The following is a 14,541-nucleotide window of genomic DNA, read 5'->3' as shown; positions in this document are numbered from 1 at the left end:
CGTGCCGCATGATAGACTACTGAACAAGTTACAGGACTGTGGTCTTAGGCAGCACGATTCGGAAGTGGTTTTCCACCTTCCTGGAGGACAGATGCCAGGCAGTTTTGACTCACCCTTTGGCAGCTCCCATCCCTATCCTGAAAGTGGGAGTTCCCCAGGGCTCGATACAGTGTCCCACTCTTTTCAACCTTTACATGTCCCCCCTGGCTCCACTGGCAGAAGCGCGCAGCTCTAAAATGATCTCTTACGCAGATGACACGCAGCTTCTGTTCACCTGCGATAAGGGTGCGGACTTTGAAGGTGAAAAGATTAACACATGTCTTTCATAGGTGTTTTCCTGGCTGAGGTTGAACCAGCTTAAATGTAATCCTGAGAAATCTGAGTTCATATTTTTTGGCTCTCCACCTGTGGCTGAGTGGAAACTGTGTTGGCCATCAGCTATGTCACCTCCCCTCTCCTCTGTAAGCACTGTCAAAAATCTGGGCATCAATTTGGACAGCACCCTTTCGATGAGAGCACAGGTCTAGTCAGTTGCAGGCTCCTGTTTTGGGCTTTTACGGATGCTTAGGAAATTTCTTCCCCTCTTGCCTCTTGAACACAGGAGGACCGTTGTCAGGCATTGATTATCTCCAGACTAGATTATGTTAATGTCCGGTACTTAGGCCTTCCCGAATATCTGATTATCCGCTTACAGGTGGTCCAGAATGCGGCTGCATGCGCGGTCCTCTTGCTCAAGCCCAGGACTCATATCTCTCCTCACCTGAAGGCCTTACATTGGCTTCCTGTAAAAGAGAGAATCTGTTTTAAGGCCTTGGTACGCTTCTTTAAGGCCCTGCAGGGAAACGGAGCTCAGTACCTCAGAAGGAGAGTCACACGCTATGTGCCTCCAAGAACCTTGAGGTCCTCCACACTGAATTTGGGTTCCATCCCTAAGATACACCGCGTCCACTCTGGCAGCCGTTCCTTTCAGTTGCAGGGTGCCCGTGTCTAGAACCTCCTACCTCTGACACTCAGGAAAGTGTCAGATGTAACCTTGTTCAGGAAAATGCTCAAAACTTTGCTTTTCTGGAACTATCTCTTGGTCTCCCGCCCTGTGGGGCAGCAGCAGGTCTGATTGAGTCTTTCAGTGGCAGGACACTCTTTCTGAGTAGCTGCACGCTTTAGAAATGCTCTTCCATCCATCCTATGCATTTTCTTTTTTTTTTTTTAAAGAAAAGCACCCTATATGGTACAGAGAGCGATATGAGATTGCACCAGTGAGAAAGGTACCATAAAGGAAACTTCTAAAGTGACAGCGCATTTTGTTAACTGCAAGCATAAATATAAATAAACTAGAGTAAAACATTTAAGAGAGATACTCTGCTGTTTAAGAACAGAGAGTCAATCAACAGATGAAAATAGGAAAAAAATCTCAAAGCATTGAAAGCTAATGATGAACATTGGGAAATTAGAAAGACCGTTGAGAAGTTTTGTCATCGATTGACACAAGAATTGAATTCAATTCTTCTCCAATTCTTCTCCAATCACCATCTGTAAACTTCAGTAAACTTCTTAACTTTGGATATGTGCTAGAGTACAGCAGAGTATATTGAAAACGATGAGCTTATGACAAAGAGATACAGCATTAAGTTTTCACTTAAGTATATTTCAACCTTTTGTGTATATAGTGGTTTGTCTCTGTACATTTATATTTGTTACCAGTACTATTCGAAAGCGAACAAGTTGTGTGAAGCATCTGAGGGAAGGGTGCCAGATTTAAGGTATTGGGACACTGACGAGATATCACTGAACTTTAGAAGAAGTAAATATGAATGGATTGACTGCTTTACTTCTGTTTGTCCTAAAGGAATTAATAAGGACTCAAAAATTTCTGTTTTTTTTAATCCTGTAGGTTTGACTCTCATGCAAATATTGTATCAAGTAATGTTTCAAAAGTGGTATTTATGCAAAAGAATATCGCAATAGGTTAACTGTTAATGTAATATGCTTTTGAAAGTTGTTTTTTGTAGTGTCTTCAAACTGTATCTTTGCATTTTTGTAGTCTGCCGCAAAGACATTTTGTTAGATTGCTTAGCAAATTCCCTGCCATCCTTGTTTTAGATAACTAGTATTGACAAACATAAGCGTACAGATGGAGACTCAAACCTGTGACTAGAGGAATAAGATTGAATAAAAAAATATTTTAATATGTTTATGATTTATTTGGTATTGTTATACCAATGGTTGGAATACAGTTAATTTAAATAGAACGTGTCTTGAGTATAAATTAATAAATTAAAACTTTGTAAAGCCCACAGCTATCAGCAGTTGTCCTGGTTCTTCAGTATAATACTGTTATCATTTTTTGCTTTTTTGAGACCCTGAGTAAGTGTGTGTATGAGCTGCTTGAAACACAGTATGTCAGTAAGATACTGAAAAATATAGTATAAAAGCGTATACATTCATCTACAACCTTTTTAAATATTTAAGAATCATGAATTAAAAGAAGATTTTGATAATAAAACGAAAAACACAAATAAAAAAGTTACTTACATTCTTTAACGCTTTTTTAGGTCGATACAGTATCTGCCTGTGGATTCTTCAACTTCTGCCTGTGGATTCCTCACCTTTTGAATTCCCCCTGCGCCAGCATTCCACGGAAACTTTTTCCTAGCTCTCCCACGTCGATGAGGATGTCACAATGGCACGGCTCCGCTCACGACTTCGTATGACGTCATCGGAGCCATAGGAAGACCTTGTTGGCGTGCTGACGTCAGTTCCTCCCATTTTTCTGTGCCCTCGAGGCAAACAGGCAGACTGACAACATAATGCAAGTATACACAGTGTACAATATATACACGGATACACACAGTATACAAGTAAAGAGGAAAAGCTAAAACCAAAGCATGTCCTGTATAGCAAGCAAATGACATTGGAAAACAATAATGTCCCACAAAGAAAACCTTTTCGATGTAGGTTGGTGGACAACGGGGAGGAGGGTGGATCAGTGAGGAATCCACAGGAAGATACTGGATCCACCAGATAAAGCGTTACCGAATGTAAGTAACTTGTTCTTCTGATGGATACATCTGCTTGTGGATTCCTCACCTTTTGAATTGAATCCCACAGCAGTCATGCTCTCGGAAGAGGGTGTCCACTTACTCATACCAAAAAGTCCTGCAGCACAGACCGTGCAAAATGGCCATCCCTCCTCACCTCAGAATCCAAGCAATAATGCTTTGCCAAAGTGTGGAGGGAGGCCCATGTTGCAGCCTTACAAATGTCCACCACAGGGACACCTCTAGCTAAAGCAGATGTAGAAGACTTTGCTCTAGTAGAATGAGCTCTGATACTGTCAGGTGGCTCCTTCTTGGCCAGGGCGTAGCATACCTTTGGATTCACGGGATAATCCACCTGGACAGCATTCTCTTGTGGACGGCTTTGCCCTTTATCTTCCCCACATAGCCAACGAAGAGCTGGTCATCCAACATAAGTCCCTGGTCCTGTCCAGGTAGAAGCTGACTGCCCTCCGAGGATCCAGGCCATGAAGTCTCTCCTTCTCCTTGGAAGGGTGAGGGGGAGGATAGAAGGTAGGCAATGTGATAGACTGTCCCAGGTGGAAAGGAGAAACCACCTTAGGCAGGAAAGCAGCTCTGGTCCTCAGAACTATCTTGTCTGCATGAATAGTAGTAAAAGGAGGCTTAGAACTAAGAGCCTGGAGCTTACTTACCCTCCTGGCTGAGGTGATAGCCACCACAAAATAGTCTCAAAAGAAAGCAGCCTCAAAGGGCAACTATGAAGAAGCTCAAAAGGAGACCGCATCAGAAATGTAAGTACTAAATTCAAATCCCATTGAGGTATTATGAAGGGAGTGGGAGGGAACCTATTGATGAGGCCCTTAATGAACCTCATGACAATGGGGGACTTAAATAAAGATAGCTGGTCTGGCAAACAAAGGAAGGCCGACAAGTAGCCCTTAACCGTCGCCATAGCACAGCCTTGCTGGGCCAAGGAAAGTGAAAAGCCAAGTACATCTGACAAATGGGCATTCAAAGGATCAATGGATCTCTCTCCACACCACTTCACAAACCTGGCCCATCTGGAGGAATAAACAGATTTGGTGGAGTGTCTCCTGGATGCTAAAATAACATTCACCACAACCAGTGGGAGAGAGAAAGAGTTCAGGTTGCCCCGTTCAATCTCCAGGCATGAAGTTGCAGGCTCTGGAGGTGGGGGTGTAGAACCTGTCCCAGCGACTTCGAGAGGAGGTCTGCCCTGAGAGGGAGATGGAGCGGAGGTTGCGGTGAGAGGTGAGGAAGATATGTGTACCACACCCTTCTTGGCCAATCCGGTGTGATCAATATAACTTGTGCCCGGTCCTGGTGAATCTTCTACAAAACCCGAGGAATCAATGGTGTGGGAGGAACCGCGTAAAGAAGCCGAATGCTCCAATCCCGTTGAAACGCATTCTCCAATGCTCCCTGCATCGGATACTGGAGACTGCAGAACGACGGGCAGTGCGCGTTCTCATGAGTGGCAAACAGGTCCACCTGAGGAGACCCCCAAACCTGAAGATGCAGTGAATCACCTCCAGGTGAAGACTCCACTCGTGGTCGGCTGAGTACTGCCGACAGAGACTGTCCGCATGCACCCCTGCCAGATGATTTGCAATTACGCAAATCTGGTGGTCCTTAACCCAGGACCAGAGCCGCAGAGCCCATCTGCAGAGACGATACGACCCTACCCCCTCCCTGCTTGTTGATATACCACATCGCGGTAGTGTTGTCTGTCAGGACTTAAACTGACTGACCGCAAAGGGAGGGAAGACCCTGAGAGCCAAAAGTATTGCCCGCAATTCCTGAAGGTTGATGTGGAGCAACCTTTCCTCTGGAGACGAAAGACCCTTGACCTCCAGATCCCCCACATGTGCTCCCCACCCTAGAGTGGAGGCATCTGTGATCACTGTGGCCACCGGTGTAGGAGGTTGAAAGACTTCCCTTGAGACAGGTTGTCCGAAACACTCCACCAAGACAGCTCCACTGCAGTTTCTCTGGAAATTTTGACCATCTCACCGAGATCTCCAATGTGCTGATACCACTGCCTGCGGAGGCACCATTGGAGTGCCCTCATGTGCCAGTATGCATGGTTGACCAACAGTATTTGGGAAGCGAACAGACCAAGCAGGCGTAGAACCTTCAGGACTGGAACAACTGCTCCATCGTGAAACAAAGGAATTCATTCCTGAATGTCGAGAATCATCTGCAGAGGCGGGAAAGCTCAAAACACTGTAATGTCCAGTACTGCCCCAATGAACAGGTTGTGCTGAGAAGGCACCAGGTGTGATACATTTATCAAGAAACCCAAGTCTAACAACAGCCGCATTGTTACTTGCAGATGATGCAACACCAACCCTGGCGACTTTGCTTTGAGCAGCCAGTCGTCCAGATAGGGGAAAACAGGAACCCCGACCTTCTGAGATGAGCTACTACCACCGCCATCACCTTCGTGAAGACCCGTGGTGCTGACATTAGTTTGAACGGAAGGACTGCAAACTGGTAGTGTTGAGATCCCACCGTAAAACAGAGATACTTTCGATGCGACTTCAGGATGGTAAGATGTAAATACGCATCCTGCAAATCGATCAACACCATCCAGTCTTCCTGCTGCAACACCAGAAGAACATGAGCCAGGTTCAACATCTTGAACTTTTCCCGCTTGAGGTAAAAGTTCAAGATCCTGAGGTCTAGGATCGGCCTCAAACGACCATCCTTCTTGGGGATCAGGAAATACCAGGAGTAGCACCTCTGACCCTGTTCCTGCTCTGGAACCACATCTAACAAACCTTTCTGTAATAAAGCAAGAACCTCCTGCTGCAGGAGCAGCAGATGGTCCTCCAAACACCAGCCCTGGCGAGGAGGGTAAGGAGGTGAAAACTCTTGAAAAGGAAGCGGACAGACGGGTCCAGATGGTGCACCAGTAGGGAAAGCTGCCTTGGTGAACATGCCAAACATCACATTTAAGAAATGCGATGGATCAGCTGCTGGACCCGGAAAGGGTTGATAAGGATCTGAAACCACTGGGTCTGGATCCAACCGAAGCTGTGTGGTGGGTTGCGTGTCGGGGACACCAGGGCCCGCACAGGCAAAGCTGCAGGAGCAGGAGAAGATTTCCAAGGCGCTGACGAATCCCTCAGGGTCGGAGAATGAGCTGGAGTCGCCTGCGGAGAAGGTGCGGGCAACGGCGAGATGTCATCCTTTTCATGATGCCTCTGAACAGGAGAAACTGACCTCAAAGCCCTGCCCTTCAAAAATCGATGCAGAGACCCATGTCGGCGCTTATTCGTATGCTTTCTCGACTTTGAGGTGTGTGAGGTCGACTACTTTAACTTGGACCTCGTGTAGCTCCTCTTCTCCTTTATCACCCAGGCCATGAAAAGCTTTGCCTCATGCTCCTTCACCGCCTTCGGATTCATCCTCCGACAGGACGAACATCCTTCGACGTCGTGATCCGACGACAGGCACCAAAGACAATCGTCGTGGGGGTCTGTGATGGACATATGGCCCCCACACTCATTGCAAGGCTTGAATCCTGACTTCTTCAGTGTAGCCATCGCACTGCTACACCAAGGTAGAAAGTAGAAACAAAGTAATACAAAGAAAATGGAGGGTCCCAGAAAAACGTTACGTGTCGACGGCACTGAAACAAAGGGAACTGACGTCAGCACGCTGACGAGGTCTTTTTATGGCTCCAATTACATCATACGGAGTCACGAGCTGAGCTCAGCTGTGCCATTGTGACGTCCTCATCGACGTGGGAGAGCTAGGAAAACATTTCTGTGGAATGCTGGCACAGGGGGTAATTCAAAAGGTGAGGAATCCACAGGCAGAAAGTGAGGAATCCACAGGCAGATGTATCCATCAGAATTGTACTCCAGCCATGAAGTGGAGTCTTTGTACCGACCACATAGTTTTTGGTTTGGAAGATTATATTTAGCAGTTTCCTTCACAAGCTGCTCCAATCTGCATGCGGTATAAATTGAATATGATACCAGAAGTGACTGGAGAGATGCACACTGAAGGAGCTGTGTGCTGTATAAACATAAATGGAGTCTGTACTATTTAGCATGCGTCTAATTAAATAGAGATCCTGTACTATTTGGTAAAATATTCAGCAAACAGCAAGTATTCTGTCTTATTTGGCCAGTGAGAATCCTCATTTAGGTAGTGGACACTAATTAGGATAAGAGGTCGCACTATTTAGTTGGTAGCAAGAGTATGGGTAAATGGCAAATGTCCTACAATATTTTGCTGGTACATAAACTTTACAATATATCCAGCTGTAAAGCTTCTGTTGTATTTGTTCAGCAGTCAGGCAATTGGCATATAAACTTTACTATTTCCCTGAGACATGGTTGTTATGCTTCACTGAATGGGAGCTGCAAGTCGTCGCGCACCCCATCAAATAAGAACTGAAAGCATAAGTCTTCGTAGACCCTGCTTAGTTGCTTTGAGAAGCGGGAGCCCCTAATCGCACATGCCTCCAGAGGCACTGTGAAGAAACACAAGACGTTTGGGAAAAAGAGGTATATTTACCTGCAGGCAATACGGTAACTTCTTGAGGCCACACTACTTTGAACAATGAATGATGAACAATAAGTTTGCAATTGGTGTTTTTAGAAGTCTGGGACATCTCGTGGTCGGGGGACAAAATAACATGATTATCAGTAACAGGAAGTATAATTCAACATATCTTGCATATACAAGATGGTGGTTATCTGGGTCATTGGAAGGTGTCACCATTGGTTTCCTATATAAAAGCTCAAAGTCTGATTCTATGCATGTCTCAACATTCAGGGATCTGACTTGTCACGTTCTTCTCCCACTGCACCTCATTTCCTTGTTTCTGCCATCTGTGCTCCAGTTGAATTTTTGTGTTAGGGTTTTTGATAGTCTTTTCTTCTGAGTTCTAGATAGCATTCTTGTGTCAGGATTTTTCTTTGTTTTTCTTTCTTTTTTTTGATTACATATTATAAGAGTTTTTTGCTTCAATGCGTTTTCCTAGATACTTCTATGTTGCTTCTGCCATCTTGTGCAACTTCTTGGTACCTTGCTTGGTGTCTCTTCACCTTCCTCTCAGTAAATCTGCAGGAGAGTGGTGAGGCTTCCCAGTGAGGTCACCCTTATCATCCCTCTCTCAAGAAGAATGATAAGGTAAGTAAGTGCGCCCTGCCATTAACAATGGTTAACACTATAGAATCTCCGCTATAGAGTTTGTAGCTCGATAAAAGTAGTGTTTTTCTATTTGCATGGCTACTGGTCAAATAGTAACGATGATTGAACCTCGGCTATTTAGCTGGTGACTTGGGCCAAACAGTGCAGAAGATCTGAAGTTAGTCAGCTATCCAGTGAATACTATGAAATATATACTAGTTAGCTGGCCAATGGGAAAATGGTGATCTTTGTTTACTCTTTACCAGGGTATGATAGCTGCTATTTAACCCGTGGCCATGTTAATAGTTCCAGAACATCAGGGTAATAGTACATAGTTTCTGCTATTTAACCTGCAACATGATAAATAGAAAAAGTTATTTATCTGACAGCCAGATAAACTGCTACTGACCTTGTTAAAAGTTAGGTTTTGCTGTTTATCTCTCTACAGTCAGATAATAAATAACTTTTTGAATTTAGTTGAGCACTTTGTAATTAGAGAACTTTATTTTCTTTTTGCTTAGCTCCTGTATAATTTGATATAATTCCTGTTATTTTGCCAGGTAAACGTTGATAATTACATTGCTATTTTCTACCCTCTAGCCAGGTAGAACAATTAGTATTTAACCGTTTCCTAGTAAATTATCTTTTAGTCTATTTTCCCTTTTGTTCATTTATTGGCTAATGGAAGATATTCGCTACTACTTAGACAGCGCTGGAGAAATCTTTTACAATTTACCCAATGGCTGGCTAAATACACCACTTTATTCAACACCCACCAAAGCAAAAAGGTTCTCCAAGCTCTTTCACATTCTAAGGACAAAGCCAGGAGAATAACAGCAAGCTTTAGAATATATTTACTCAACTCAAGCATATTTTATCCATGCAGTTCCATTTTACAGATCTAACATTAAGATAATGCATATTAGCCTGTCACTTTAAACTATTGTCAACATTTACTGTAAAAGAAGTATGTTTCATGGGCGGAAGAGTGAGGGGAACTTGCTTTTGCCTTCAGAGTACTCAGAAAGTTGAAACCGTGAACGTGTCAGAGCTTTTGTTTTTCCTTGTAAAAATAGCCCAGCAGGCGCGCGGTCTTCAGATGGTAGAGAGGACGATGTTCTAAGATGCTTGTAATTATTAGGAGAATCTCTGTCTTCATCCATTGTTTCAAAAGGAACATTGGTTCCATGTGGACTTTTGTAAGTTCTGGTGGGTGAACAAGTGCAGCCTGGACAGTCTGGAGACTGACATTCGTCCACATCCCCTAGGCCGGTGAACGACCCTGATGACAAGGGTGATTTTAATCTTGAGGAGTGCTGGTGGGACGATGGGATTTTATGGGCTTGCACTGTATAGGATGAGCTGTCTGAGACTGAACTGGAGTTCTCGTTGTAAGTTATATTCATTTTCCCCTTGGGAAACATTGGTGAATGAGAATCCCTTTCGTGTGGAGGAACTATACTGGGAGGCCTAAGAAAATTCACTTTCCTATCTCTCTGTGTGTTATCACTTTGTTGATCAACTTTTTTTCCAGTAAATCTGCTTTTTTCTTGAAGCATGAATTTTTCTGCAATTATGTTTTTTTCAAAAGAACTGCTTTTTTCAGGAGAACTGATGTTTCCAAGAGGGCTGCTGTTTTCAGGCGGCAAGTTGGTTCCAGGAGGTGTGGCATCCCTAATAGGCATGCTTGATCCAGGGTGCTTCATATCGTCAGCATCCGCCATGTCGTTGGAAGGCATAATTTTTTCATCAGGCATTTGGCTTTCAGGCAACTCCTTCTTCTCAGAAAGGTCATTTGATTCAAGAGAGATGTCTTTTTCTAGAAGATTTTTTTCCAGATCCATAGTTTTTTCAATTATAATGTTTTTGTCAGGAATGAGGTTCTTATCAGGTAGCAGGTTTTTATCAACAGAGAGGTTTTTGTCGTAAGGCGTGCTTTTTCCACGAAATATGTTAGCAGCATACAATTTTGTTTCTGGTTTGCTTGAATATTCTTTAACTATATCTGTCGCCCAGCACCTAAAATAGTTGAAATACATGTTATTTATTTTGTTAATACATTTGAATGCGCTGAAAAACAAACCAAGATGCATACTAACTTTTACACCGTAGTGGGTTACGACTTTAGTGCACACGTTTTTTTTAAATTAGACAGAAAATGCCTACAATGGTATTTCTTCTCTAAAACTCCCACTATAAGTTATCTAGAATACCCTAGACACAGAAAAGACCAGCATCCAAAGAACAAAAGACACATTGATTTTCTGAAAGCGTAGCATGGGGAAGAGAAGGGGCACAGAGAGGTGAGAGGCTTAGTGAAATATATCTAAGCCTGAAGAAGCGTTGTCCAATATTGTGACAACCTTTCTTTCCTTATCCTTCTCTATTTTACAACCTCTGACCTTCCTCTCCTGCATGGTCCCATTTCACTGCAAAGTTGACCTTAAATATCTGCTGGCTTAGTGTACTCAGAACAGTTCTCTCACAGATGACACAGTGGCTTGTTGAAATATATCAAGACATGGCCACAAAATAGTGAGAGCATCAAGAGAGAGTACCAGCAGGTAAGGCGAGGTACATAGGGAACAAGGAACGTGGGAAAGGCAGGGCTATAGGAGCCTAAGTACACTAGTGAGTAGGAGGTAGAGAGAAATATGTTAACACACAGGTCTAGATGACAGAGGGAATAAAGGCAGAAACAAAAGGGAGCCTAAAGAGGGATGGGCCCTTTCAGAGGGGCCTTGTCTATACATCAGTAAAAAGAAAGTGAAGGTAGGAGCAAAAAAGCTCCTTGTGTGCCTATCATGTGCCAGATGGAAAATTTGAAAATACTACTTCGCAACCAAGTTAAAACTGCAGTGTCAAAGTAGTAGACACAGTCCTGTTGCCCCACAACTTTTTAGATTCTTCAAGCTACCTTAGCTTTCAACCCGGTTGTAATTTAACATAGAAACTCTGGCCAAACCTGAACTTTGCATTGACAGATATTACATTGAATGTTGAAAGCAACAGTCGTAAGCTGGTTTTGATATTCTCCAGCCCCCAATATTTTGCTCTTGAGATCTGGTGTTTTCACCTCTGTACTGCCTATGGCCTTCTGAAGACTCTCAGCCACATGCACTCAGTTGAATGGAAAACTGTTGTTGATGTTCTAAGTGTTGTAACTGTCAATCTGGTAAGACAATAGGTATGTGTTCTAGACCCTTGTGCAGCTGCATGGAGCACAGAGAATAGGGCAATTGGGGTGAAATGCATGTTTCCTTTAGCTCCTCCTAAAACACAGGATGTTATTGTAGATTCAGCATTTATCCTGGTCCATTTCTTAAGGACGTAGTCCTATTGTATAAAATATAATTAAACCTTAGCCTGTAATTCTTTTTTTTTTTTTTTTTTGAAACCGTTTATTACAATCTCAAATATATACAGGTATGGGCCTACAACCTTCCGGCCGGCCGCTAAAGTGACAGCAATTAGTGACATATATACAATAAGGCACTTGGCGTTACAGAGACGCTAAAGCAGGAGGTATCAACAACGTAGGCCACATGACTCTGAGCCGACAACACGGTTTCGTTTTATACAACACTAACAACATAAAACCACACCCGCAAGGCAACCCGAGAGCAAGAGTGACAACATATGCTCCTCAAATGGGGGGACCCCAACCATACACTAAAATCGAAGGAGGGGAAGGGAAATAGGTCCGGGACTGGGAAAACACTGTGCCCGGGATTGGGGGAGGGGGTCATCTAGGGGGACGGAGCTGGTGAAGCGGGAGGCAACAACGGCGGCTCGCAAATACCCCCGCGGTAGGCGTTCCAGGGGCCCCACACCTTCAGCCACGCCCCAGGCTTACCCCGCGCCACATACACCACCTTCTCTCGGAACATGCACCAATCCATGTGTTCTTTCCAGGCCGACACTGCCGGGGGCCTCTGGGATCCCCACAGTTGAGCGATGTCACGTTTAGCGATCATATAACCCAGCGTCACCCATCGCGTCTGCGGAACCGAGTAGTCGGTTGGTTCCCACACATTCAGCAGGCATCTCCTTGCTTCAGGCACCAGCACGACATGCGTAACCGCTCGCAGGACCTCATGCACACCACGCCAGAATCGCTCCACCCTCGGACATTCCCACAGAATATGTAAAAAAGTCGCCAATGCACCGCACCCACGCTTACACAGTCCATCGTCGGCATAGCCCATACGCAGAAGCCCTGGCCCCGTCATGTACACCCGGTGAAGTATCTTAAGCTGGACGAAGCGAAGGCGAGCCGGGATGGCCACCTCCTTCGGGGAGGCCACCGCGGAAATCCAGTCCTCGTCGTCCAGCTCCAACCCATCGGCAACCCAAGCCTCGCGGAGCCCAGTCAGTAAGCCCGAGCGGTCATTAATCAACTTCTTGTAGATGAGGGAGATCGTGCTGTCCGGAACGTGGCCATCTAGCACTCTATCCTCCAATGGGGAGGACTCCGGGATGGCGGCCACGTCTGGGAAGACTGAACCCAGAGCGTGACGGACCTGCAGGTATCGAAAGTATTCACTGCCCTGCAGCTGAAACTCCGCCTGCAGTGTCTCAAATGTTTTGAATCCCCCCCTCGTCCAGAGGTCCCCCACTGTACTAATGCCTATCGTGTCCCACCTATCGAAGCCCTTCGAGGTCCATAGGGAGCCCAACCTCTCAGACGCATACAACGGTGACGCCCGGGTCAAACGGTCCTTCCATCCCATAGCTGCATTGGCCGCATGCCATACTCGCACCATGACACGCGTGGGTCCCGTCAGGCGGGAATCGGGCACGCTAGTGTAGAGCGCTCGATTATAATCGCCACCGGGCAGGAGCATCTTGTCCATTTCAAATGCCGGGTTTAAGGCGGGCCCGTAAAGGCCATGATTAATTGCAGCTAATTGGGAGGCCCAGTAATACCGCTTAATATCCGGGAGGGCAATCCCTCCGTCATACCACGGGAGCGTCAACTTTGCCAGGGCTATACGCGGCCTCCCGTCCCAGAACAGGCGGCGCTGCAAACTCTCCACCTCACGGAAGTAACGCGCCGGGACCAGATCCATCGAGTTCTGGAGAGCATACAAAAAGCGCGGCAAGGACATCATCTTGAACAATGCCGCCCGGCCGAGCGGCGAAAGCGGCAAGCGCCGCCAGCGCGCGACGTCCTCCTTCAAGCGCTGGAGGGGGGGAAGCAAATTCCGCTCGTAGCGGGCCACCGGGTCCAGCGTAATATAGACGCCCAGGTAACGAAACCCCTGCGAGGCAATCTGGATCGAGCAGCCCCGCGGGAGAACAGGAGCCTCCCCGGAAAGCACATAGATACAGGATTTAGCCCAGTTGATGACAAGACCTGAGTTACGGCCGAAGGAGCGCAGAACATCGACCAGGACAATCAGTGATTTACGCGGGGAGGCTAAGTACAACAGGATGTCGTCGGCGTAGAGGGACACGCGGTCCTCATACTCAGGGGTCCAACGGAGACCACGGATAGAAGGGTGCCACCGCAGCCACTCCGCCAGGGGTTCCAAGGCCAGTGCAAACAGGAGCGGCGACAGGGGGCAACCCTGTCGCGTGCCCCGTCCCAGCACGAATGGGGCCGAGACTCGACCATTCACCACCACCTGCGCCAATGGGTCAGAGTACAACAATTTGACCCAGCTGATGAATCCCGGGCCAAATCCAAATTTCGCCAACATCGCCCAGATGTACGGCCACTCGAGCGTGTCAAACGCCATGGTGGCGTCCAAGGACGCCAAGATGGCCGGCTCCCGCACGAATGGAACACGCGCGAGTGCCCCGTGCAAGCGCCGCAAGTTAAGAGCCGTGTTGCGATGGGGAATGAAGCCGGACTGGTCTTGGTGGACCAGATCGCCCACCACGCCGACCAGCCGGTTGGCAAGCACCTTGGCGAGGATTTTAGGCTCCGCATTCAAGAGCGAGATCGGCCGATAGGATGTAACCCGGTCTCGCGGTCTCCCCTCCTTGTGGATAACCACGATGGTAGCTAGACGCTGGTCCGGCGGGAGGGAGCCCCGCGAGTGGGCCGCAAGGAACATCGCACGGAGGTGAGGTGCCAGTACATCCGGTCGCAGCTTATACAATTCGATAGGAAGGCCATTCGGGCCCATGGCCTTGCCCGAGGCGACCGAGCGTATGGCGAGGGCGATTTCATCCGAGGTGGGAGCGGCATCCAACGAATCCCTGTCCTCCACTGAAAGCGAGGGCAGCGCGATGTCCCGCAGCAGGGCACGGGAGTCCTCCTCCGAGCAGGGAGAGACCGGAGAATATACCTCGCGGAAATAATCCGCGAAGCAAGAAACAATGCCTTCCGGCTCAGTAATTC

General features: G+C 46.6%; 1 protein-coding gene across 1 annotated transcript in view; it reads right to left on the bottom strand.

Annotated features, from left to right (window-relative positions):
- Positions 1–9,033: 9,033 nt before the first annotated feature.
- Positions 9,034–14,541, bottom strand: part of LOC146821647 (uncharacterized) — a 1,582,729-nt gene continuing 1,577,221 nt past the window's right edge. Inside the window, exon 33 of the mRNA XM_085609888.1 lies at positions 9,034–10,208. Coding sequence (XP_085466014.1) covers positions 10,189–10,208 — 20 coding nt within the window. The 3' untranslated portion in view covers positions 9,034–10,188. The remainder of the gene's footprint in view (positions 10,209–14,541) is intronic.

The sequence above is a fragment of the Triturus cristatus genome, chromosome 6 (genome assembly GCF_964204655.1).
Source record: "Triturus cristatus chromosome 6, aTriCri1.1, whole genome shotgun sequence".
Taxonomy (NCBI): Eukaryota; Metazoa; Chordata; class Amphibia; order Caudata; family Salamandridae; genus Triturus; species Triturus cristatus.
This window is presented reverse-complemented; position numbering and strand designations above follow the sequence as displayed.